The sequence below is a fragment of the Triplophysa dalaica genome, chromosome 10 (genome assembly GCF_015846415.1).
Source record: "Triplophysa dalaica isolate WHDGS20190420 chromosome 10, ASM1584641v1, whole genome shotgun sequence".
Classification (NCBI taxonomy): domain Eukaryota; kingdom Metazoa; phylum Chordata; class Actinopteri; order Cypriniformes; family Nemacheilidae; genus Triplophysa; species Triplophysa dalaica.
Window position 1 is genome coordinate 1,477,121 of NC_079551.1, and position 26,449 is coordinate 1,503,569.

Here is a 26,449-nt window from a genome sequence, read left to right on the forward strand (position 1 = left end):
ATCACACTTCCGCATTTGCAAAGCGGAAGTAAAACATCTTCCGCCTCAGACTTTAGCAATGGCGGTGTTCGCACCGAGGAATTTGTTCTTGCGTTCCTAAATGTTCGAATAGTTCGACAAAACCTTTAATCAGTTTTCATTTATGTCCAACTGATAAAGAAACATATAGGTGGATTCATGCTTTAGGGCGGAACGAAGGCAAAACTGACTGTTTTAAAAGGGAGTACATGCGGGCAACACTTCACAGAATCCGACTTCTCGTCCACAGCCGAGCGTAAACGTTGCAAAATTTGTTTTTTGTTGAATGAGTATGAAATTTTCACCATGAACAATTCTGCATATTCATAAGTATATATTTATTACATCAGTTGTTTTAAATGTGCTTTAATAACAGATTTTATTCATACGTGTATGACTGTACCATGAGGTCATGTGACAATAAACATTATTTTGTTACAACGTCTAATTCAAGTGTACATCAGCAGCATAGATTATAATAGTGTATATTCATAACTAATACAAGAAATGAACACAATATTAAACATTGGCAGAACCTTAGAAATAATAGTTGACCCAAAAACAACATTTATGCCATAATTTACTTACCACCTTGCAAAATGTGAATGTCTCCTTCCTTCTTTCGAACACATTAAGAGATTTGTATAGCCATTAAAAAGTGCCACAGTTTAGAACTGGTCACCGCTTGATGGCACCAAAATGCTCTAAATGGGTTTGGATGAAGAAAGGAGGACATGTGTACCTAGGATGGTGAGTAAATCAGCCATCTAAAAATGTTTTATTTTTAGTTCAACTATTCATTTAGCAATTAATATCTAATCTAACACAACTTAGAGGTAAAATACATCTACAGTTGAAAGAAAAAGTATGTGAACCCTTTGGGCTTACTTGGATTTCTTCATAAATTGGTCATAAAATGTGTTCTGATCTTCATCTTAGTCACAACAATAGAGAAACACAGTCTACTTAAACTAATACCGCACAAACATACGTTTTCATGGTTTTATTGAACACAACATGTAAACATTCATAGTACAGGGTGGAAAAAGTATGTGAACCTTTGGGTTTAATAACTGGTTGACCCTCCTTTGGCAGCAATAACCTCAACCAAACGTTTCCTATAGTTGCAGATCAGACCTGCACAACGGTCAGGAGAAATTTTGAACCATTCCTCTTTACAAAAGTGTTTCAGTTCAGCAATATTCTTGGGATGTCTGGTGTGAATCGCTCTCTTGAGGTCATGCCACAGCATCTCAATCGGGTTGAGGTCAGGACTCTGACTGGGCCACTCCAGAAGGCGTATTTTCTTCTGTTGAAGCCATTCTGTTGTTGATTTACTTCTATGCTTTGGGTCGTTGTCCTGTTGCATCGTCCATCCTATGTTAAGCTTCAGTTGGCGGACAGATGGTCTTAAGTTTTCCTGCAAAATGTCTTGATAAACTTTGAAATTCATTTTTCCATGGATGACAGTAATCCGTCCAGGGCCTGAGGCAGCAAAGCAGCCCCAAACCATGATGCCCCCTCCACTATATTTCACAGTTGGGATGAGGTTTTGATGTTGGTGTGCTGTGCCTTTTGTTCTCCTCACATAGCGTTGTGTGTTCTTTCCAAACAACTCAATTTTGGTTTCATCTGTCCACAGAATGTTTTGCCAGTAGTGCTGTGGAACATCCAGGTGCTCTTTTGCAAACTTCAAACGTGCTGCAATGTTTTTTTTTTGGCTCCAATTAGCTCCTGGAGAAATCATTAGTCTAGGGTTTCACATACTTTTTCCACCCTGCACTCTCTATTGTTGTGACTTAGATGAAGATCAGAACACATTTTATGACCAATTTATGAAGAAATCCAAGTAAGCCCAAAGGGTTCACATACTTTTTCTTTCAACTGTATATATTAAAGAGAAACAAGTCAACTTTGTCCCGTCATCCCCCATGATGTTATAATATCACACCAACTCAGACCTGTTATGACAAGCTGTGCCTGAACATGCCAGTAGGACTTGTGGCTTTCCTTTAGTTTTGCTTGACCATTGTCAAATTTAATGTATGTCGACTGATAATGTCTTCAACATCAGGGCATTTCACCTCTGCAAGTCCAAAGGGAGGGTTCTCAGTATGGTTGTAGACTTGAACCAAATTATTAGGAAAAGGACCTTAAAACAAAGCAAAAAAAGACATTGTGTTAGACTAGGCTTAATTTAGGTAAACATTATGTTTTTTTAAATCCCTTTAGCTTGTACATATTTTTGCATGAAATGTAATATATTCACCTGTGTAGGCACTATAAAGAGTGGCCTTTACACCACTTCTGACAGAATTGTGGCTTCCTCACAAGGAAAAGATCCACTGCGTCAGGGTGGATTCCCTGATGAAAATAATTATTGAGCTCATGTTTATAAAGTTAAAAGGCTTGTTTTTATGCTTACAAGTCACTGCAATGGACAGCTATCAAAAAGTTATTTCCTGTGCATGCATAGGTTTTGATAGCATAGTTGCACACTAACCACTAAAATGGACACTTTTGAGTCACCCTATACACACTCACCTCTTCAGATGACTTTCCAAGAGAAGAATTGTGTAAAACGTATTAAAGTCACATGCTACGTGACCGGTTACTTCTTTGTACAGTATGTTCTATACGTTATGTCATTTCAAACAGCAATGGTTTAGCCAGCTAGGTAGCATGTAAACTGATAAGACAGAATAAACAAACAGTACATCTTAAATTACCTAGATGAAATTTTCATTGCAGAATTGATATCCCTTCTTAAGTTTGGATACCTTCGTCTGTGAATGACTTTCAACGTTTTTATTAGAGAAAGATTCCACAGTGATTTTGTAAACTTCATTGAGTCCATTTCTCCAGATTGAAGTTTCCGTTGAACTTATTTTTAGGCCCAGATAGGTGTATTCATATGTGTGTAGGAGCATTTGGTTTCCTGCTCTGAATATAAATTGATTTTCCCTACATCTGGATCTCTTTTGAAAAGTCTTTTGATTTTGTTAGGGTCATTTTAAGAGCCCACGTTTGACTGAAAGTATCTATGATGTCAAGGAGCTGTTGATGTCCCTCTTTTGTTTCTCACAGAATGACTAAATCAACTGCGAAGGGGAGGCATTTGATTTCTGATGAAGTCAGGATTGGGCCTGATGCAGTCGAATTATTCAATGCTTCGGCGAATTCATTTATATAAATGTTGCTCAATAGGCAACATTGTCTGACACCTCGAAAATTCTGTTAGTTTGTTTCCTATTTTCACTGCACATGCGTTGTTTTTATACATGCTGCTGATTCGATCAAATCAATCCCATTTTCTAATAGTTTGAGGAAAACACCTACAAGCCAGATGGAGTCAAATGCCTTCTCAAAATCAACAAAGCAAGCTTTTGTTTATCTGGACATGTTTGTCAATGATTGTGTGGAGGGTATAAATGTGGTCTGATGTTCTGTGTTTGGGCCTTTTCCCCAGGTTGATGTTGACACATATGCATCTGTAGTAGTTTGGCTCAAATTTGTCTCCTTGTTTAAAGATGGGTGTAATTAGGCCTTGATTCCAGGTGTCCGTAAAATGTCCTACCCTGAAAACAATGTTAAATAATTTGGTTATTGCCGTCTTGAATTTTTCATTGGTGTATTTAATCATTAAATGTAATATTACATCAATGCCACATGCTTTGTTTGGCTTTAATTCATGCAATTTTACTGTGATTGGGAAATCAGGGGAATTTTGATTATCATTAATTATGCCGCCCATCGATTGAATGCGATACTCCGGTTCCATACACAGATGTTTATTAACACTTTAACACCGTAGAACACTTTAGCCTGCTTCTCAACCAACGGCAGAGTCATTTCCCAGAAGAAATCTTCAAAGTCAAATATACTTCAACTTATATGCAGTTGTAACAAACACCACAAAGCAGGGAGTATAAAGAATTAAACTAGCATGAACCTCTACATGTGCGCTTGGTTCCTGCGCTTTGGTTACGGGGCTTACTTCTGGTTTTCGGCATGTCAAAATAAAAGTTCATGAGTATTTCAAATATATTCAAAATACCGTTGCATTTACATTAATCTTAGTTATTATAATTTCCATTTGATTTTTATTTCCTTTTGAGCAGAATTCATTTCTGTTGTTTTGAACAATTTTTCAAAGTGTGTCTTATATACCCAGATAGCACAATCCATCTGGCTTAGGTCTATTTGACGTCTGCATTTACATCTGCAATACATAGTTTGCTTGTCTGCAATATGTCTCGGAGACGTCTGCTGTCAGACGGCCTATCGACATCTAGAAGACGCATTTCAGACGTCTGCGAGACGTATTGCAGATGAGCAAACTATGTATTGCAGATGTAAATGCAGACGTCAAAAAGACATGAGTCAGATGTTTGTGTGCTATCAGGGTATGTCCCCATTTTGGATGGCCAATTCTTCTTGTTGTGGTCTAGAGTGTTCCATTTATTCCAAATGTTACTAGTTTTTATTGACTCTTCCATTTCATTAAACAGCGGTTCTGTATATTGGTCCTTTGTTCTTAGAGTTTGTTTGTATGGTGGAGTTCTTGCTTGTCAGGGGGTCTCTGTGTTTTTTATTAGAAAGATTTCATACTGTTGGAATACCTTTGCACTCATTGTCTTACGACTTTTCTTGGTTGTTTTTTTGGTCTTAACACTGAGCTACAGGAAAGTTAATAGATGAAATATGTTAGTTATATAATTTAGTGCAAGATTTGTGCTTGCTTTATTGGGGGATATGTATTTTTGTAAATTTGTCTAACGATAGTTTTATAGTTTGCATAACATTGGCATACATTCCATTGCAATTATATAGTTTTCTCTGCGGTTTTTTGTCCACTTGTAGGATGGTTGCAGGCTTTGTAATTGAGATGGTTGTGTGCAGGTTTCAGTGGTTCTAGTTTGCTTTAAATGTAATTTTACAGTGATCTGACAAGTGTTTGAGGACTCACTATGAACGCTCTGAGATGCACTAGATCAAAGTCTGTAATGAAGTAATCTACAGTGCTGTTACTCAGGAATGAAAGATATGTATGTAGCGCCCCCTACCCTCTTAGGATTTACCCCTCATAAGTTCTGTTAGGTTGGATCAACGGGTTCTGATAATATGTCTCTCAACAAAATATTCAATGTATTACTCCCCTCTAGTATTAAGTTTACTTATAAGCTCAACAGTGGTTTACTGTGATTTTTACAGAACGTTGTAAAGGTCCTCAAATAAAAGATCTCACTACTCAAGGTAAGTATAAGTAACCTTTTTTAGGTGACAACTGTAATAATATTATACAGAAGATGTAAATAGGTAAGTATAAAGATTTTAGCCAAATGTAAAATTCTCCAAACACCATGCACCGTGCCGTTTTTCCTTTCTTTGTTTTCTGTTTTCTTATTTGCTCCTATACAGCTGCATCTCGAAAATGGCATACAACTTCAGAAATGACAGAAATCAACATATATTTTATCAATACATTACAAAAACAAAAATTACATAGAAAAGGGAATAAAATATACAATCATTGAGAGGCAATTTCATTTGGTAATGTTGTACAAGTATCTTGTAGTACTGTTTATACGACTTACAAGTAGAATATATTTACAGTGGTAGGTCGCAGTGTCTGCATAGTCTATCTTCCCTGTGAGATACTTTGACAGTAACTGTCTTAAAAAATTTCTGAATGTCATAATATCATCAAACAGTTTTAGTGTTTCGGAAATGTACAATTGAACATGTTTAATATTAGATTAATTCCAAATGAACTTGGGTTTTAAGTGGAACAGTTTTTATTTTTTGGATCAATATCTGTCAATGAGTAATAACCCACACTGGCCCGTAGTTTGGAGCTACCAAATGAATCATATTTAGTTCTGCAATCAATGATGTATCCCGCTAAACCTTTACAAAGCTTTAACAAGAGCTTCCCATTTCTGTTGAGGATATTGTCACAATCCGAATATATGATCATTAACTGTGGTATTAACAATCCATTTCTCTTCCAGCCTTGCATTTAAGTCACCACCTATAAAAACATTTCCTTCGGACTGAAATCTCTTTCTGCAGGTAAAGACAACATTCTTCTTGGTAATATGGGGAATCATGAGGTGGAAGGTAAGCAGCACAGAGGTAAAGATTACTCTGTGGCAGAATGGCTTTTCGTTTTAGTCATTTAGCAGACACTTTTATCCAAAGCGACTTACAGATGAGGGAAACACTGGAAGCAATTTGACCAACCTCATATAGTTTTAATTTCTGTTAATTGTTTTCCCATAATTGACTGCAGTTCTCTCAGTACTTCTTTAGTTTGTTGGAGTTCCTTTGTTATCTGTTTCTTATTTCTCTGCTTCTTAGAGTCATCATATGTTTTTAAGTTGCTCCATGTTGCTGTAGTCATTTAGACATTCAGACATTATGAATTCTTTTAGTTCCACCACATCCACCTCCAGGAGTGAAAAATGTACTTTCATGTTGGATATAGGAGACTAAATTACGGCTGTTGTAGTTGTGCTCATCTGTTGGATGTCATTAGGAGAAGAGTCAGTAGTTAAATCCAGTAGTTAAAAGCTATGATTGCTTTTTCATTTCTGTAAAGTCCACTATAAATGGAGGGCAGTATCTGATCCTTGGACCATGATAGTGTCATTTTGATATATGTTCAGAGATAGAATTCTTGAATCTTAATTTGTTTCCTCATCTTCAAAGATCAAGATTTGTCTGCCTTTACATATGCCTCTTTTAGTGATGAAGGTGAAGTGTTGACAAAAAGCAGTGTGCCATACAGAGTTGTTTTCAGTGTAGAAGAGCCGGTTCCTCATAGTATTGTGATCATTGTCAGAAAACAATGTTTCAGGATTCTCCCTAATCGGTTTCTGTCTTTGGATCCGTTTCGAGTGTTCAGAGATCTACTCAGGTAAACAAAGGGCCAGTCTGCTCCAGTGGCTGTAGAATGTAGTGATCAGGTTCTTTTTAAACTATCAGTTGTCAATCAAAAAGAGGACTAGTCTCATATAGCCTAACACAGTATCCAGAATCATTTATACTTTTTTTTCCTTTTTTTTTAAGGGTAGAGAAGAAAAGAGTAGAGAAGAAAATAGAGTCACATTTCATTTTGTAATGAATCGTGTTTACAGGCATGAAAATGTCCCAGGAGTTAAAAGAAACAAAAATGATTATATGTATATACCGACACGACAGCATACTTCTTCAGTCAGACGGCTTTGTGTTGTTTCCAGGCGGACCGTTAAAGAATGCAACACGCACGTCTCCCGGATATCCTGTGAAATTCAGCCAATCAGATGGCGACTTCTAAAGAGCTGTAGTGTTTCCAGAAAATTGGTGATAAATAAGTCCAGTACACTTTACTGTAAGCGGAAAAAAGCAAAGAAATAAAAAGCATGTGATCAGTGCACGCTGGATCTTTAAGGGAAAGCATAATAAATATTTTATTGCACAACAAAAAACGATGACAAAGCAGACTCATTTATTTCAGTATATTGTGAAGGTTTTGAAGTGTTATTTAACATTTGACTCTATTCAGATTCTGTACCTAATAACCATAATATTTAGAACCTAAAACACCTAAGAAGCACAGTTCATTTTATTTGTGCTATTGCTCGTAATTTGATCATGTTCTAATTTTATTGTTATTGGAGTAGGGCTTATGGTTTTATGGTATTTTGAGCTTATTTATTAAGATTGCATTGGTAAAAATAAACTAATAACTAGATATTATTATTTCTTTATTACTTTTTGTGGCAGGCAAGTAAAAAAATTTTCACGGGAAGTTAAAATGTAGAAATTAATGCATGCATAACAATTGGCATAATCGTACAAACAAATCTCTAATCGTAACATCCCTACTGTGAACCTCCTTGTAAGGAGCAGCTTTTCTTTGGTAAACCCAATGTTAAGTTCACTCTTCTCCCCTTTTAAAGCGCAAGTGACTGACTGACTGACTGACTGACTGAGTGAGTGAGTGAGTGAGTGAGTGAGTGATGTTCTCAAAGTTTTGCATTTCGGTGTAAATCAACTCAGAGTTCACATTCTTACTCAGTGTTGGTTGAACCTCCTTATTGAAACGGACCCCTGAAGAATTAACATTTGATAAAGTAAGTACTGTAAACAAATTGAAAGAAGAAAAATTCTCACCCTTTTATGGAAGTGCTTATGCTATTACAACATAGGTGGTTAACAATGGTGATGTCCATGCAAAAACCTAGTCCCCTCTGTATATTCGGATGTGTCGCTTGAGTTGCTACTTCTTTCTTCATCCGTCAGAGGTACTTTGGCAGGTATTGCTTTCACGAGACTTACTGAAAAACAGCATGAGACGAGACAACAAAATATATATTATATGTCTTACATAATATCATAATATGTACAAATTTTCGCATGAGGAAACTGAAAGGTGTCTTTGCCTTCATCATGAGCTCTTCTGTGTATGCAGACACCGATGATGATCATGACGATCACACAGAACAAAAGACCAGATACAACTGGAATTATAATGATCCTCATTTCAGATGCATCTACAACAGAAATAAGATGAGAATAGATCGTTAGGAACTGAAATAGAAACATTTCTTAAAGACAATGTGCTGTAAATAATCAATCATTATTAATCAATAAGGTGAAATTCTGTGGATGATTATTTCAAATATAACAGAACACGGTGGGCTTTGATTTGTCAGAATCAATATTCCACTGTCATGTACAATACTAGAATCATATTTGACTATATCTGTATAGTTTTCCACCAGGGCTTATATTTATAAAGCTGCTTAAAGTAAAATGAATATTTATTATATTTACAGCCCTGCTATAACACATGGAATATTTTTGTAAAGTCACTACTTAAACCTAGACTTTATTTGACTACAGATCAACTCAACAAATGATAAATCACAACAGTTGTACCTGCACACGTGTGACAGAGTTGAGTGATGTTGAGATGTTGTGTGAGGTTTGTGATGGGATTGTTGACCACACATCTGTATGTGTTTGTATCCTGATATTCCACCTCCAGAGGTAGAGAGAGTCTGATGTTGAGATCAGACACACTGATGCTGGACAATAAACTCTTTCCTTTGAACCAGGAGACACTCACATCATGTGACACATTCATCACTGAACACAACACACTACAGCTTGACACCGAAGATGATGAACATTCAGAAGACACTTTGGTGATGACAGGAACAGGCAGAAGAGCTGTAAAAATAAGAGAGAAACAATGTTTATGCAGTTTGATTATATCAGATGTTCCGTTTAGTTCGTAGAGACATTGATTATTGTGTTGTCTTGCTTGAACTAATAATAAGCAGACGAGGCGTGATAGCTGGTTTTTCATCTTTTACTTAAGTAAAAGATGAATGCACCTCCCGTAAGTGGCATGCTGGGTAATGGAGTTCTTAACCCAATGTACTTATAACATCACAATTATAACATAAATATTATATTTTAAAGGGTTTGTTTCTCTCTTCTCACAGACAGTGCGCTGTCCCGATCCCACGCCACCGTAGCTTTGAACTGCCAGCCTGACAAGCGGGTCTGTGAGCGGCGCCGTAATGGCACTGGACCGGATGGCTGCTTGCCGGAGCTGGATTATCTTCCCCTGTTGCAAGGCTTGTCTATGGTGTATTATTTGTATCTGTTTTTCTCACCACTTTCCTCATGTTATGCTGTATTTTGCTTCTTAAATCCATTTCGTTACACTGTACTTGTATATGTATAATCAGAATAAATTGAATCCAATCCAATCTTTCTAAAAGTACTAATATATAAATATTTAAAATGCACATCTCTGGTATACTAACCATTGACATTAACATTGAATTTCTTGTACGAGATGTTCTTGTTGCTGATCTTAAGTGTGTATAGTCCAGATTCTTCAGTTTTCATGTTTGTGATGGTGAGAGATCCAGTATGAGGATCCAGCATCAGTCTGCCAATGAGTTTCCCATCTTCACCATCATAGTACTTGGTACTGCCAACCTTCCCATTGGTCGTTGCAACAAGACTGTTATCAGACCCATAACACCACACAAACACATCATCTTTCTGTTTGATGACATCAGTGTGTAGCGTGACAGAATGTCCCTCCATCACTGACACTGACTTCACGTCATCAGCAAACACACCTGAACAACACAAACACAGCCCATGATTGATAGATAGAAAATTGAAACATTGTAAGAGAAGGTTTTAAAAGCTGTTGTGAAATTATATGTTTTTTTAAATGTGCTACACAAATGAACATGACTTGAACACAAATGTGTGTATCAGAACTGTATTCTCACCATTGACATTAACATTGAATTTCTTGTACGAGATCTTCTTGTTGCTGATCTTAAGTGTGTACAGTCCAGATTCTTCAGTTTTCATGTTTGTGATGGTGAGAGATCCAGTATGAGCATCCAGCCTCAGTCTGCCAATGAGTTTCCCATCTTCACCATCATAGTACTTGGTACTGCCAACCTTCCCATTGGTCGTTGCAACAAGACTGTTATCAGAGCCATAACACCACACAAACACATCATCTTTCTGTTTGATGACATCAGTGTGTAGTGTGACAGAATCTCCCTCTGTCACTGACACTGACTTCACTTCATCTACATCACCTCCAAAGACACCTGAACAACACAGAAAAAGGTTGACAGCCTAAAATAATGACATCATCTTAATACAAATAAACTCATGTCTGCAAACAATTCTTGATGTGCAAAAGAAACTGCATAATCTTTCAGCAATACTGCTACCATTTATGTTTTGCACTCTTTTGCAGATGTTTCATGCAAAGCAACATGCAAAATAGCGCACAGAGTTAAAAGTCAGAACAGAGTTGATGTGTTTACCATATAGTGCATCCATATAACAGTTCACAAATTCACCTCGCAGCTAATGAACTGGGACGAATAGTAGACCTATGCGTATTTAGATGATTGATAATCGAAAGCCCGCCAAACTAATTATGTAGTGATTATGAAGAATAATAAAAACATTGGAACGAGTAACATCCTGACTGTTACTTGACACATGGATACTGGAAGGAGATTGACAGATGACACCACCAGCAGAGGTCAGAGTTTATTAATTATGCTATATTGGTTTATTCATCGCATAAAGCTATCAAAACACATGACATGGTTTAGAGTGCATGAAAACTGGTTTCATGATAGTTTGTCCTTTTTTAAGCTTACGAGTAACACGCACAGGTAACCCAACGGATCGGAATCGAATGGAACCCGTCAGTCTGATACCCGATCCAGCAAAAAAGACCTGTATCAGCCACAATTCCGATCCAGAGTATAGGATCAGTGCATCCCTAACTGAAATCTGAACACCATGCAGCACACTGGTGTAAGGAGCGAAGGCAAATAGTTTCTACCAACAATGCAGGTTATTTGCACTCCGTGTAAATATTCACTTTAGATTTATAAAGCTAGGTGTGGCTTTTAGACAATCCTGTCTGACTTGTCAGCCAATGTTTTCTACAGGTGCCATTTTAAAAAATTAGGTTATTGTGTAGGACTTACTAACAAAAAAAATTCAGGTAGATTTTGTTCAGTAAACCAGGGATTTCCCATATCAATATGTTTTAGGCAGATTGTGCTGCTTTATGACAGATGACACCATTGTGTGTCTATAAAACTAGTATAAAAATTCATATTTTAAAATAATATCCAAATCCACAAACTTTAAATGTGAAGGAAAAAAAGAAAAGTGTAAAAAGCAGCTGTGATCCATCAACTGAAAGAGAAAATAATGAAGCCATAAAGATCATTCATAAAAAAGTATCTTACCATTCAAAATGAGAGAGGATGAGTAGAGGAAAATGAAGAAGCCCATGGTGCGGACTTGTGCAAAATGTTGTGTAGAAGTTGACAAATTGTCATGTGCGGTGCACTAACCAGCAGCGGAGCACAGCGACTCTGACTCACAGACTGTTTGTCAGTCAAATGCACATGATTAGGTTACGGAAAAACCGAAAGAGAATTCCCAACAGGTGTGGGCAATTCTTTTGTTTTCAATTTCTAAGATGCGTGTTACAGCAACAAAGATATTTTCCACTCATTCCCCAGTACACAATATTCTATTGATGAAACAAAGATTATTTATTAAAATACAAACACCCCGTAAAGGGAACACACGGACATTGATGAGTCTAATGTTCCGGTGACTTATTTGCATATTAGATTAGATTAGATTCAACTTTATTGTCATTACACATATACAAGTACAGTGTAACGTACTTATATTTTGTACACCACAAAGACGTGAGTAAAACAAAGAGAAAACTTTGTTTCAAATTGGAAGAAAGCAAGAATGACATGTTCATCATAAGGGAAGCAGCTCGGTTTACAGTCACTAGAGAAGATCTTTTGGATTATTTATGCTTTTGTGCTCCTCCTGATGTCACTCATTAAATGGATGAACAGATAAAAAGATCTACATTGTGATCTGCCACGTATGCCTTTACTTCAAACAAAAACACATTTCTTCTCCGCAGTGGTCACTATGGTTCACCCGTGAAGTACATGCAGTATAATATTGTCAGAAACATTTATAGCATCTTGTACACCTTTGTGATGTACGCACTGAGCAATCCAATGTTTAACATGAACACAATGACAACAACTCAACACTTCACAGAGCTGTGGAGGGATGATGTTTGTTATGGCTTTCAATAATCCTTGTTTTCATAACAGCACCTGGTGTGCGTAGACTGGGATACAATTCATAACAAAACCAGTTTACGTCAGACAGGCACTCTTCAACGACGTAGAACACACAGTGATAAATAATGCATCCACTTCTATACATAGAGCATGACGATTTCAATGACAACCCACCAACAACACTTGATAACAGAAGGCGCACATACACAAGTCAAAGGTCAAGAGCCCAACTCAAGAAAATACTGATCATCATTATGGTGAATTTTGTTAGCTGGGAGCATTCTTAAAAACAATCTATGAGGAACGTTGTTATAACAAACCTTTGTTAGCTGGGCAGTATCGTTGTTTGTCTCCTTTTTAGGGGATGTTTGAAGGACTGGCCCTGAATAAAACTAATCTCTGGGTGGAACATTTGGTAGAGTTTTCCCTCAATATTTGCATAAGAGGACATAAGCAAATATGCTCATCTGATCTCATTTATTGTTGTCATTCCATCTGCATGACAAAAAAATCCCCAAATACTTTGTTGGTTTCATTTCTATTTAGGAGGTAAACAAGAACAGTAAGCCAAAGCTTGTCAAGTTTGTGAAATGTTCTTTCACATTCTAGTTTCTTGGAAACTTCATTCAAACATTAACCAGAAGCATGTTCATACTGAACTTCATTTATTTACCTTACATCAGATCTGTCCTCCCAAAGTATTATGTTTAGCAGCTGAATGACACATTTTAAATGGGCCTTATTAAGTATTTGAGAATTACTGAACAGCCTCAAAAAGTATTTGATAACAATATAAATAGTTAAAATTTGTGATGAACAAGCGCACAATTATTCGGCTGGTTCTGATGACAAACGTTGTGACCACATTATTTGATAGTGAAAAATCTGTCATATGCCACCAGAAGAGCATTCTTGAGTCGAATCACATTTAAAGTAGAATAAACAAATTTTTTTTAGTTTTAAGTATTTAGCAAAAATAAAATCAAAAGGAATGAACGAAAGTAAAACCACCTGTCTGCTTGTCAGAAACACCCACTTCTGCCACGGTGACATAAGTACATTTTAGCATTTGCATACGATATGAAATTAGGATTAGGGATGCACCGAATATTCGGCCACCGAAAATTTTTCGGCCGAAAGACTTTTATCACCGAAACAATACGGCCGAAATGTTGTGATGACGCAAACAGATACCGCTCCTTTGATGCATCTGTAGCGGATGTTATTCCTTTAATCACAGCACTAAAGCGTCTCCTAAACTGCATTCACCCTCAGGGCTCTAGAGTGCGACCAATATTCCTTTACGTGTGTGAACCAGAGGTCGCGTAATCCCAAAAATTCTTTGTCATTGATAGATTTTTTTTACCAGTCATTCTGGCAGATTACAATGAGGGCAATTTGTAAACACCCGTTTCCCTTCAGCGTGATATGCTCGTGAAGCGATCTGCGTGTCGTTTTCATTTGTGCTGACTAGACATGTGATGCGATTTGGGAAAACCTGTCGGGTGTCGCGGGAAAGACAGTTCACCCATCAAAGTAAACCACATAACATGAAGAAGTATTAATGCACATTTTCCGCCAATCCTGTGTAAACTATGGCATGCAAAGTTGTTTTATTCAATGTTTTCGTGAGATGACAGAGCTACGCGTCTTCAGCACCAGGAGTTATCACTGCTCCACTGCTCACGCGAGCCGGACAGCGATCGCAAAACATAAAGAGATGATCAAAAGTCCAGACACTATGTGCATGATAAACAGCGTAAAACTTGCTTCACTGCTTATTAGTTGATGTCCGTAATGTTTGTCACTTTCCTTGTGTAGTGATAATGGCAGAGCTCTCGTTCTTTAAATGTGCGCTGCACCATTTTCATTACTTTCATTTTATTCCAACGTTTTTTTACAGTATTTTTATAGACTTCAACACTAGGAAATGTTTTTTTTTTACTAAATTGTTATTAGAGTAAGTCTCTTACCACTGTAAAGTGATTTTTACTTGTGATATTGGACTGTTGGCCTTTTATTTTCATAACTTAAAACACGTTTTTCTCCAAATTCCGTTCATGAACATCATAGCGCTTCAGACGACAGAATAAGTTGGTTATTCTATTCTTACCAACTTTGCACATCTGCAATTCTTGGTGCATTTGTTGTTGTTAAAGTTCTACAGTTAACATATGGGCTATGCGAGTCTTTGTTTTGATACACTATTATGTTGAAGGCCTACAGAGAAAATATTGTTGTATCTTAAGCAGTTGCACTTGTTCTGAATGCACTTTCTTGTAGTAGTCCTACAGAGAAAAATGTAAAATGCACTTGACCTAAATGCACTTTGTTTTCATGAGAGAACATTTAATTGTACAACTTTTCAGCAGGCCAGTAGACCTGTACATTATTATTTAATATACACATGAGTGGGGTCAAGTTAAACATCTTAGTTGAATTTTATTTTATACTGTTCATTGTTGCAATGTGCTACATAAATATTTGCATAATTTGTAATTGATTTATTCTTTGAAACTTTAATATTTATGCAATTGCAATGCCTTGATTTTAGTAAAGTTAGTACACAGTCATAGCCATAAATGCAAGGGTACTAATAATTGGCCAAATTTCTTTCGGTGTTTCGGTTTTCGGCCTTGGTTTCCTCTTTTTCAGTTTTCGGTTTCGCCAAGAATTTTCCTTTCGGTGCATCCCTAATTAGGATCAAATTTAAAAAAAAAAAAAAAAAAAAAGAGACTGAATCAGCTCTACAAGCAAAATTAGCGCAGACCTGTGTCAATAAAATATCCATGAATTTAACTTTTCCGCAATTGTGCGTTTACATTTACATTTAGTCATTTGGCAGACGCTTTTATCCAGAGCGACTTACAGTGCACTTATTACAGGGACAATCCCCCTGGAGCAACATGGAGTAAAGTGTCTTGCTCAAGGACACACTGGTGGTGGCTGCTGGGATCGAACCAGCAACCTTTGATTTACCAGCTCAGTGGTTTAACCCACTAGACCACCATCTCCAATATAATATAAATAAATGAAACATAATGGTGGGGAATCACCAAAGCATGTGTTGCTTCTAAATTGAGTCCAGCCAGAGATCAAACTGAAGGATCCTCTTTCTTTATCAAGAACTCAAACTCAAAAAAATTACAACAGAAAAACACGGACACATTATATCTTTATCACCCGTTGAGCTATCTGGTAATTGTAGTCCCGGACAAAGTAGTCATCTTGGTTTGTAGTGCTCGGTATATTAAACATGTCCACACTGCAGACATTGCTGCATCTATAAAGCTGCATTTACTCGAGCATGTTGCCATTTAAACGCGTAATCAAACATTTTCTCTAAGGGTTTTTTGTGTGTTATTTTTGGCCGTAGTATTTTGGTTGACAAACATTTATTGGCGCATACCTAATTCACAACGGCTCAAAAAAACTCTACCATGCAGATATTTTTCCATATTGTGCATCAACACTTCCCGTAACTAGCTGATTTGTATTTATTTAAGAAAAGATAAGCAGATATTCGAAACTGACCTTTTTTTCAAATAAGAGGAAGAAATCTTGAACGTCGACATTTCAACTGCTCTAAGCCGGCATACTGATAATTTCCCTTCTTCGCCTTCACGGCAAAAAGCCCCTTCAGATATGGCCGAGGATGGTTAAGTGGGGTATCTTAGCTGTTCCATGCGGAAGCACCCAACACGCGTTAGTCCTCCATGCTGACTAATTTTGCTGCAGGTGTCTTGAATCCTTGTGAGGAAACTTTTCTTAGCACGTGATTTGACTGGATGGGGTCATGTGACGGACGTCACGGAACTGATTATCCTCCTTAGCCAATCACACGATGTGAGGAAAAGAGCGCAGTAAAAGTACCAAAGAGCACTAAAAATGTACTCAAGTAAAATTACACTGTTTTTAAACTACTTAAAAATACGTTTCCTTACAGAACTATTCAATTACAGTAATTTGAGTATTTGTCCATCATCGAGGCTTCTCTCTGAGCATGCGCAGAAAGACCAAAAGCGCAGGTAAACACTTAATCCCACATGTAACGTGTTTTAAAGAATGAAAAATATTATAACCTTATTAACATAACATGTTAACACCTTACGTGGGGACAAGTAATTCAACGTGGATGAGAATAATCCATAGGCAGATAATAAAAAAATGCATGGTTTATACCGTATAGTTTTTTAGTACAATGACCTCTTAAATGTAATCATATTAAGTAGTATTGCTCATGACACGAGCCATGTTTAAATATGTGTGATGGAGACCTCTAGTGATGATCTGAGGAAACTGCAGGTGATTTTACATTCGGTCAGTCAAATTTATTATGACCTAACAATAAATACAAATAAAATACATTTTTTCTAAAAGTGTAAACTTTCTTTTGTTTATGAAAACATCTTTAAGGCCTTGAAAGGTATGACATGCAAAAGTTGTGAAGAGAGAGGGACAATAACACATACGTTACACATATACGAACATCACAACTGAACACACTGGACGCGATAAAGCACACGTGTGCAGGTTTTTGCTTTTGCTACTCATTGTAAAAGTCCTAGGTTGCTCAATAATGTTCAATGAAATGTCCGTTTTATGTATTTTTTAGTTGTTGTTCACAGTTGCTGTGAAGCTGTGATCCGATTGGTCGTCTGTGCTGTAGTGGGCGTGGCTACTGTTGCTGTTCTGGTGTATGACGTCAGATCCAGACGAGAATACCCATTGACCTCAGAAAGAGAATGTCAGTAAATCTCTAAAATCCCCCAAATGAAAAGCTTGCTCTTTCGTCAAAGAAAGTTAATATTGTGGCACTAATACGGTAATGAAGAACATCTTAATCTTCTCTTAGGACAAAGTGTCTTGTAGAATAGAGATATATTTTAGGAAGTGAAGACTTCAGTCAGTGTCCACAACAAATACAGAGTGATGGTGTAAAAAAAACATTCAACTGACTAATAAAGCAACAATCAATGATGAAAAATCATTCGGATGCTACGAATAAACAGTTGATCTTAAGTCATGTTTTAACAAAGTGTTTAATTGATGAAAAAAAACTCAATGTGACTTTAAATCATTTAGAAAAAAGGACAAACCAAACATTAATGAAAATGTTGTGTGACTAAATCAATGTTTAGTTGTTTTAAACACATCTAAGTGTAAAAGATGAAGATCCACTAACACATAATACATGTGAAAGAGGTCACAGATGAGTGAGTCAAAGTGAAACTGCTGTGGTCTGAACACACATGTGGTCTCATCTGTTCAGTTGACAAACAACACGTCTATTAATGTGTTTGTGGTCAGTTTGCGTGTGTGTTGTTGTCTGGTGAAAAGTTACTTGTTTTCCACTCCATCTCTTTATGAACTTTACTCCAAATTCATTTACCGACACAGGTCAGAAGTCAAACACAACCTCACACATCACATATGAATGGATAAAAATATAGGCTATCTAGATTACGTTTTAAAAGATAAGGTAGTTTATAAAAGTTAAATGTGTTGAAACTATATTAAAGAAACAGATTAAACTATAATAATGTGAGTGATTCAAGGTCAGAGCCGATCAATGGAAAGCTGATGAGGATACAGACACATCTCTGTGCTCAGATGTCCACAGACCACAAAATTCAATTATGCTCACGCAGCCGTATCGACATTCATTTAATATCTTTAAACACTCGGGCGCAGTTCCCCAAACAGGGCTCAAGCCTAATTCCAGATTAACTAAAATGGTAGAGAGGTTTTGATAGAAAACAACTTGCATTGACATTTCTTAAAATATATCAGTGCGACTGTGTTGTCTCAAGATGCACATCATTCTCGTTTTGTTTGTAAAGAACATTTTGAAAAAATATTTAAATATCCTTACAAGGCCTAGTCCTGATTTAAACTAATCCATGTCCGGGAAACCTTTCTCTTTTGTGTTTATTTCACTCACACGAAAATAACGAACTTTTCCCGCGAGCAATGAAGCGGGGGACGCGATTGTTCGCGTTTGGTGTGAACCCAGCATAATGGGACTGTCGCGCCGCACCGCGCCACGTCTGGTGTGGACACAATGTAAAATTATAATGGGTTCTTATGCGGTATATTGTCTCTTGTCGCGTCGCGTCCGGTGTATACAGGGTGTCAGAAAAGAAAGCGTGGTCTTCTGTGAGTTTCCTCTCTGTCTTCGTGCGAGTTCTTGTGCGTGCGCGTTCATGCGAGCGGCTGTCCTAATGATGCTACGGGGAAAATTAACCCATCTACTGATACTTCCTGTCACATTAGAAATTCAGAATATGATTTGTGTGATAGTTTTGCTACGTTTATGTCTCTGGCATCTTAACGGTAAGTGATAAAGTTTGTGTTTTTAAGCATTCGGTTTTTCAGTCGATGTCTGAACTAAGGATTCGTATCAAATCTCATGTATCTAAAAAATGTGTGCTTTGTTCACTTATTTATTTATTATATTATAGCTTCTTCGCGTGACAAGTTGCAATATAATTATAAATGTTTGTGTTGTTCAGGTGTGTTTGGTGATGAAGTGAAGTCAGTGTCAGTGATGGAGGGAGACACTGTCACCTTATACACTGATGCGCAAACACAGAGTCATGATGTGATGGAGTGGATGTTTGGTGTTCAGAGTCCAGATGAAATCACCATAGCTGAATTCAACAGAGAAGCCAATTTTATACATTTTATACAATCAGTTTATACTGAGAGATTCAAGAATCACGTAGAGATAGATGATCAGACTGGATCTCTCATCATCACAAACATCACAACTCAACACACTGGACGCTATAAACTAGACATCAGCAGAAAACCTTCTGTCCTCATCAGACACTTCAATCTGACTGTCTATGGTGAGTTACGTGTCTTCAAGTTTTAAATCTCATTCACAACTTCTTCCTGGTGGAACATTCTTCATAACTCGGTCCGGTCAACCACGTCTCACAACATTCAGAAAACTACTTAAAACCAACTCTTCTGTGAATACTTGACAGACAAAAAAAATATTTCTCTCAACAGGTAGTGGTCTAGCTTCTGTTGAAACCAGTAACTTTGTATTGGCACTTAATGTATTATGGCTCCTGTATGACATATCGCTTATTGCTCCTAAACTCTTTTTTAGTCACTTGAATAAAAGCATCTGCTACATGACTAAGAACATTTAAAAATAATTTTCCAGCTCGTCTGCCTGTTCCTTTCATCACCAGAGACTGTTCTTCATCATCTTCATCATCATCATGTTGTTGTGTGTTGTGTTCAGTGATGAATGTGTCACATGATGTGAGTGTCTCCTGGTACAAAGGAAAGAGTTTATTGTCCAGCATCAGTGTGTCTGATCTCAACATCAGACTCTCTCTACCTCTGGAGGTGGAATATCAGGATACAAACACATACACATGTGTGGTCAACAATCCCATCACAAACCTCACACAACATCTACACATCACTCAACTCTGTCACACGTTTGGAGGTGAGTATCAGTGTTTTCTATGGAACAGATCTTTTAAGTATTGTTAATTAATATATTTATTTATATATAAAATTGTTTGAACAGGGACAACACAATAGACTTGATTCCAGTCAAAGACAAGAAAAAATGCATTGTACATAGAAATTATAGTAAGCGCTAATTTGCATCCTAGAAAAGTTTTTATAAAAAACAGAATCCATTATAATTTTCTTATTAATAAGGTAATATTGGCTGGTAAAAGACCATTAAAAATTGTAATATGCGTACAGGTCTGGTTTATTTTGAAGTAGCACTTGACCATCATTGTAAAATAAAAAATCACTAAACAATACAGCCTGACGCTGCCGTCTCTCTGCTGAACTCTCCTTTCATCCCTTGCTTCTCTCCATTGACAGTACCTCACTAGGTAGGCTGTCGTCACTCTCTGCTACCTGTCTCCTGTTTTTCACACCCATCTGCTGTCCATCTGTTTCGTTATTTCTCCTGTGGAACTCCCGTATGTTAGTTTCTCCCGTGAACACAATCGCGAACGGACTGACGGTGATCATGAACAGCCCTAGGAACCCCGTTGGTGACAAGGTGGACTTTTGGGACACGATGGTACGGTTTGCTTGTACACGCTTTTACCAAACTCAACATCTGAAGATAACTCACATCGTCAGTCGTGTCCGGCGAGTCATTGTATGTGCAAAGTTTTTGGTTAATTTTTCTTTTCCCTTTTAAAATGATACTTTATCACAAATGATTGTTTCTTTTATTAGATTGTGGTGAATGCTTTGGTTTTACTGAAGCTGTGATCCGATTGGTTCTCTCTGCTCTGGTGGGCGTGGCTACTGTTGCTGTGTTGATTTACGACATCAGATCCAGACGAGAATCATCATCAACTTCACATCTCTAGAACCTCTCAAGAAGGAGCTGCTCTTCAAGAACATTTGTGAATCAATTCTAAACTGTTGTCTTCATCAAAACTTTACATTTTGTCTAATAAATAAGTTAAAGTAATTTTTGTCTATCAAAATATTGATAGACATTTAAAAAAAAACTATTTCAAGTCAAGTCTACTTTATTTCTAAATCATTTAAACAAAAAGTCAATGTTACAAGTACAATCACAATTTTCATCAAACAACATCATTCACTCACAATGAAACTTGTCGGGGTCTTATTTTTACTCTTCACACATGCGGTCTGATCTGTTTAGTGAACAAACTGTTTATTCCTAAGAGCCTGTCAATGTGTGTTTGGTTTGTGTGTGAGGTTTATTTAGTTCCACTCATCATATGTTTATAGGCACATGCCTTAAATTTATTGACTGACGAATAAAACAGTGAATTTATCATTAGTGATGTGTTTGACTTTTTTTGAACATCATTGGGTGGTTCGCCAATGTACTAGAATGCTTAAATGAAGAACGCAAGACCAAGTGCTTGTGGAAAAAAAGTTTATTGAAGGTGGTTGTGTAGTCTGGTTCTTCAGGCGTGATGTTCTTGTACCAACCTTCTTCATTCTTATCCAATCTCAACATAGATTGGATAGACTGCACACCAGTCTGTTACTGCGGGAACATTTCCACGCCTCTAAACATGACGCGGCACAATCGAAACGTGATTGGTAGCTATACCTGTCAGTCAAAGTTCCAGACCTTCAGCCCTAACCTTGTAAAACCCTCTAAAGCAGTGGTTTTCAACTGGGGGCACGGCCCAAAAGGGGGTCTCAAATTAATTATAATTTAAATTCAGAGCATTGAAATATATATTAAATTTTATAATGAATAAAAATTTTCCAGTCAAGGGTGCCTCAGATTTGCTTAAAAGTGAAGCTAAGGGCTCTTTGATCGCCCCCTGGTGGCTGCCTGCAGTACAGGTCATAACCCCACCCTCTCCATGTAAACAAACGGGACAGGAGCCAAACTATGAAATCCAATTACTCTCAAATATTTCTTTCCAAAGATGTTTTCTGTTATTTTAGTCAGGTTTTATCACGTCGATGTAAGTCCAAGTGTTCGTTTTTTTAATAAGTTTTAGGATACTTTAAAAAAGGGGTGTGGCAACATAATTTCTTCGTTTACGATTGAGTCATCAGGAAATATGAGCAAGTGTATCGGAGGCCAGCTAGTGAAGAGCTGTGCAGTGTGTAAACCTCACTCCCCAACCTCAAGTGATGCTCTAGCGACAGATGCTTGAGACTGCGGTCTTTAGCCTCCCCATTAGAGTGCCCGACTCCCATGCCAGACTCATCCGGTTTGGGCCTGCTGAGAGCGGTGCAGGAAGATCCAGTTACACAGGACCTTGATGGTCATTTGTTGTAAGATGATGGTAATCTTTGGTGTCTTTAGCACCTCTTCTGTTGTGTATGCAGACACAGATGATGATGATCAAAAAGAAAACAGGAAGAACTATACTTTTAATTATAAAGCCCCGCATGGCAGGAGAATCTGTAATGGTAAAGAGAAAGACAAAAGACAGATATTCAATTCCAATCCTTCCTTTTACAGCAGCCCTACAGGACGCTGATAACACCTGATGTAATATCCTGTTTGTTAAGCGCTTTCCCATTGAAATAAGTTTAAACCTGAAAAGAAATTTTACTCCGACTTCCTAAACCAATACACCTTCATCTGCTTCATTTCATTGTGGGCTTGCCTAATGTGACTAATCCTATACTATACCCCTTAACAATATTTCACCAAAGATCAGAAGAGTGGAGAACAATACCACAGATGTTATACCTGAACACTTGTGACAGACATCAGTGTTGAGATGTTGAGTCTGTGTTGAGATGGAGTTGTTGATGACACAACTGTAGACGTCAGAATCATCCAGACACTCCAGATGAAGAGAGATGCTTCTGATGATACTGTGTTCAGACACACTGATGCTGGACAATAAACTCTTTCCTTTGTACCAGGAGACACTCACATCATGTGACACATTCATCACTGAACATAATAACACACATTTTGATGATAAAGATCTTTCTGATGATGAAGAATTGGTGATACTAGGAACAGGCAGACGAGCTGAAAAACATAAGACGTTTCTTTAAATTTCACACTCGGGCTCAATTTCCGACTCCGGCTAAACAAATCTCAGACAGTAATAAGAACAAAAGTAATGGGATGTATTGCATATGAGACTATTTTTAAGAGTGAGAAGGCCTATATTGAATGTGAAATACTCACTATAGACAGTAAGATTGAAGTTCTTGTATGAGGGTGTACTGTTGCTGCTGATCTTCAGTGAATAGAGTCCAGTGTGATCAGTTCTCACATCACTGATGGTGAGATCTCCAGTTTGATTATTAAGATTCACTCCGAGTCTGAATCTGTCATCCTCAGATAACCTGAAACTACTGGCCTTTCCATTGATTATTGCCACGATAGTCTTATTAGGTCCATAAGTCCACACTATCAGATCATCTGTCTGTTTAACAATATAAGTGTCAAGAGTAACAGATTCTCCCTCCATCGCTGACACGGACTTCACTTCATCTGAATCACCAAACCCAACACCTGCAGACACACAAACACAAACATTTGTGACTAGCTATGCTAATAATGAGGCATTAAACACAACACTACTGTCTGTAATCGTTTTGAGATGTGCAAAGCTGCGTATTCTTTTAAAGATAATGCTCAAATAAATTTGGAAGAAAATGATCATACAAGAGTCAAACGTATAGCATACAGCTATTTATTTAGACAAACCATTTTTGACACAATTGGCAGAAGGCTTTGGTATCAAATCAGCCACTGGTCAATCAGAATTGAACAAAAACCTCCAAAACTGATTTTTCCAAGTTAATTTGGTTAAATAAATAGTTCACCCAAAAATTTTAATTCTTTAAGCATTTACTCACCTTCAAGTTGTTGAAAATCTGTATAAATGTCTTTGTACTGATAAACACAAAGAGAGATAGTTGGAGGAATGCTTATAACCAAACAGATTTTGCCCCCCATTGACTCCCACAGTAGGACAAAAAAACAATGGCAGTCAAAAGTGTTTGCTGTCCTACACTCTTCAAAATATCTTCTTTTGTTTTCAACAGAACAAAAAAAAAGATTTTTTCCTATGTGAGTCAATGGGTGTTGTGATCTGTTTGGTTATAAGTATTCTTCCAAATATCTTTTTCTGACATTTATACAGATTTGGAACAACAAACGATGACAGAATTTTCTTTTTTTGGTGAAGTATCACTTTAATTTGACAGGCAGGCCCACATTTTCTTATTCCTGTAGGCCACATGAGGACATTGTTTCAAAAGAGGGAGAGTTCATGGCACTCCATCTTTCAGAGTCGACGTGCGTCGAAAAATAAGTCAGGAGTAATGAATTAGAAAACACACAAAGGCCGTTTCTGGGTGATCCACTCAGTCACTTGGGTATATTGCAGTGCTATACAAAAAATAATTATTCCAATGACACTTGTTCATTGGTTCACACATGTTGACGACCGGCACATTTACAGTGCTTATGGAACACAGGTTCATTATGCTTTAACAGATGTACAACCGTTGTGTTTAGGGTGTGGATGAAAACCAATTCATTGTGATTTCAAGGAGCACTGTTTGGGTACCTCTGCTCAAGAGGTCTATGCGCATCAATTACACTTGTCCTTACAATATACACCAGGTGGCCAACAGCAAGTTGTATTTTCAGCTATAATTTCTTTTTACATTTAAAAAACTATCAAAATATGTATTGTGACATGAACAGTAGCTTATAGAAAGGCCCTTGTCAATACACAGCCCTACTTGAGTCAATGCACAACTACATTAAAAGTTAAAAACATGCTTTATAGCAAACATGAAGCTATGTGCATACTGGGCCATGCCACCATAGGGGGGTGGTTTCATAATTTTTCATCCTAATGTGATGTCAAACCTACATTGGTTTACTTTCATCAGCAGAACACAAAAGAAGATATTTTGAAGAATGTTGACCATCAACAAACATTGAACTCCATTGTATGCACAAAACCACGGAGACATTTCTCAAAATATATTATTTTGTGCTCCACTGAAGTAAGTCTTTACCGATTTACAAACACAGAAGTAAAATAAATGAAAAGATAGAACCCGCTCTTTTTTTTTGCCTAAAGTGACATCTTGGTGAAGAAGGAATTATATAGAGAAAAGAAAAGATTTAAAGTATAAGTTTAAATCCATCAAAATCCCAGTTGCTAAGTAAAAAGCTACACGAATCAAACTGTGAAAGCAGATTCCTACTCGAAAGAAATAGTGTTGCCACTTTTATTTTCCAAATTATTAAACCAAACTTTACAAAAAATCTTTCAAAAATAATGAGCTATGTCAATATATTTAAAGCATATTTATCAATGGGCTAGCTCAATTATATTATTCATAAAAATATTTGTTAGGATCTTGGGCCTTGTTTCCAAAACATCTTTGGTAAAACCAGATCAACCAGTTGACTGACTGATCACATGATGTTCCGTACAAATGCTTTACAGATGACATCTGTATTCCTGCTTGACAGCAACTCTCAATTAACAGAAAACACGTACAGTTTTTCAGATCATATCTGATACATAATACTACACATAAACTGTGATTTGACAGACAAATCTGAAATGTAATCAAATTAGATTGAAGTGTCATTATGAACACCTGTGGTCCATCAACGGGAAGAAAAACAGTACAGCTATAAAATACAGACTTACCATTTACAATCAAAGAGAACGAACCCAGGAAAATGATGATTCTCATGGCGCTCTATGATAATAATGAGATCAGACCGGTGTGGTCTATTGAACTGGGTTGTTTTCGACAAAAGAAAATAAAAGTATTCTGTTTGTGTAGGTGTAGGTATGGCCAATGCTAATGTGTACTGAATCACGATTCAGTAGCACTGCCTTATGGTAGGAATGATATCGTTTAATTGGCTAAACTTTCCATCAGTCATGTTGGCGTTTCCTGATTGGTTATTATCGGATTCCATCCGTGAAGTTTACCGCAGCGGAACCTGTCTCTGCACGAGACGCTGGTATAATGACTGACAGGCGCTCTCGCAGTGCAGCGGTAAAAAAGAAAACAAAAAACTGAGAGACAAGAACGTGAAATTACAGCATTCAGTCAAATTTAATGATTATTTTCCCCCAGAAATAATAAAAAAAATGATGTTCTCCCTTGCAATGAGTGCTCTTGTTACGCAAATTACATTTAGTCATTTAGCGGACGCTTTTATCCAAAGCGACCTACAGGTGGGGTCAGGGCCGGATTGGGACTCGTTTTCAGCCCTGGAGTTTCATGCC

At 37.2% G+C, this 26,449-nt stretch overlaps 3 protein-coding genes and 1 long non-coding RNA gene across 7 annotated transcripts; 1 reads left to right on the top strand and 3 right to left on the bottom strand.

Annotated features, from left to right (window-relative positions):
* Nucleotides 1-3,151: 3,151 nt before the first annotated feature.
* On the bottom strand, nucleotides 3,152-11,967 carry LOC130429653 (natural killer cell receptor 2B4-like). 4 transcript variants are annotated; one of them, XR_008907652.1, is made up of 8 exons: nucleotides 11,832-11,967; nucleotides 10,329-10,661; nucleotides 9,846-10,169; nucleotides 8,947-9,240; nucleotides 8,448-8,558; nucleotides 8,179-8,342; nucleotides 7,214-7,391; nucleotides 5,473-6,969 (listed from the first exon to the last, which is right to left on the bottom strand). XR_008907652.1 is itself a non-coding variant. In XM_056758337.1 (7 exons), the coding sequence occupies exons 1-6, from the start codon at nucleotides 11,875-11,877 to the stop codon at nucleotides 8,218-8,220; spliced, it is 1,233 nt and encodes a 410-aa protein (XP_056614315.1). In that variant the 5' UTR covers nucleotides 11,878-11,967; the 3' UTR covers nucleotides 3,152-3,596; nucleotides 8,179-8,217. The 4 variants fall into 4 exon arrangements, 2 of the variants coding, with proteins under 2 accessions (XP_056614315.1, XP_056614314.1); XR_008907651.1 differs by having other exon boundaries at nucleotides 5,473-7,079; XM_056758337.1 differs by lacking the exons at nucleotides 5,473-6,969; nucleotides 7,214-7,391 and adding an exon at nucleotides 3,152-3,596.
* A 3,164-nt stretch (nucleotides 11,968-15,131) lies between these two features.
* LOC130429659 (uncharacterized) lies at nucleotides 15,132-16,464 on the bottom strand. Its single transcript, XR_008907653.1, has 2 exons — nucleotides 16,242-16,464; nucleotides 15,132-15,400 (listed from the first exon to the last, which is right to left on the bottom strand). It is a non-coding gene; the product is annotated as an uncharacterized LOC130429659 (long non-coding RNA).
* Nucleotides 16,465-19,037: 2,573 nt separating this feature from the next.
* Nucleotides 19,038-21,527, top strand: LOC130430208 (SLAM family member 5-like). The gene is made up of 4 exons (XM_056759235.1): nucleotides 19,038-19,561; nucleotides 19,888-20,178; nucleotides 20,574-20,859; nucleotides 20,940-21,527. Exons 1-3 carry the CDS (start codon nucleotides 19,120-19,122, stop codon nucleotides 20,582-20,584), a joined length of 744 nt encoding a protein of 247 aa, XP_056615213.1. The 5' UTR covers nucleotides 19,038-19,119; the 3' UTR covers nucleotides 20,585-20,859; nucleotides 20,940-21,527.
* Nucleotides 21,528-21,747: 220 nt separating this feature from the next.
* LOC130430207 (hepatic and glial cell adhesion molecule-like) lies at nucleotides 21,748-26,008 on the bottom strand. Its single transcript, XM_056759234.1, has 4 exons — nucleotides 25,859-26,008; nucleotides 23,359-23,688; nucleotides 22,906-23,196; nucleotides 21,748-22,611 (listed from the first exon to the last, which is right to left on the bottom strand). The coding sequence occupies exons 1-4, from the start codon at nucleotides 25,902-25,904 to the stop codon at nucleotides 22,454-22,456; spliced, it is 825 nt and encodes a 274-aa protein (XP_056615212.1). The 5' UTR covers nucleotides 25,905-26,008; the 3' UTR covers nucleotides 21,748-22,453.
* Between the last annotated feature and the right edge of the window lie 441 nt (nucleotides 26,009-26,449).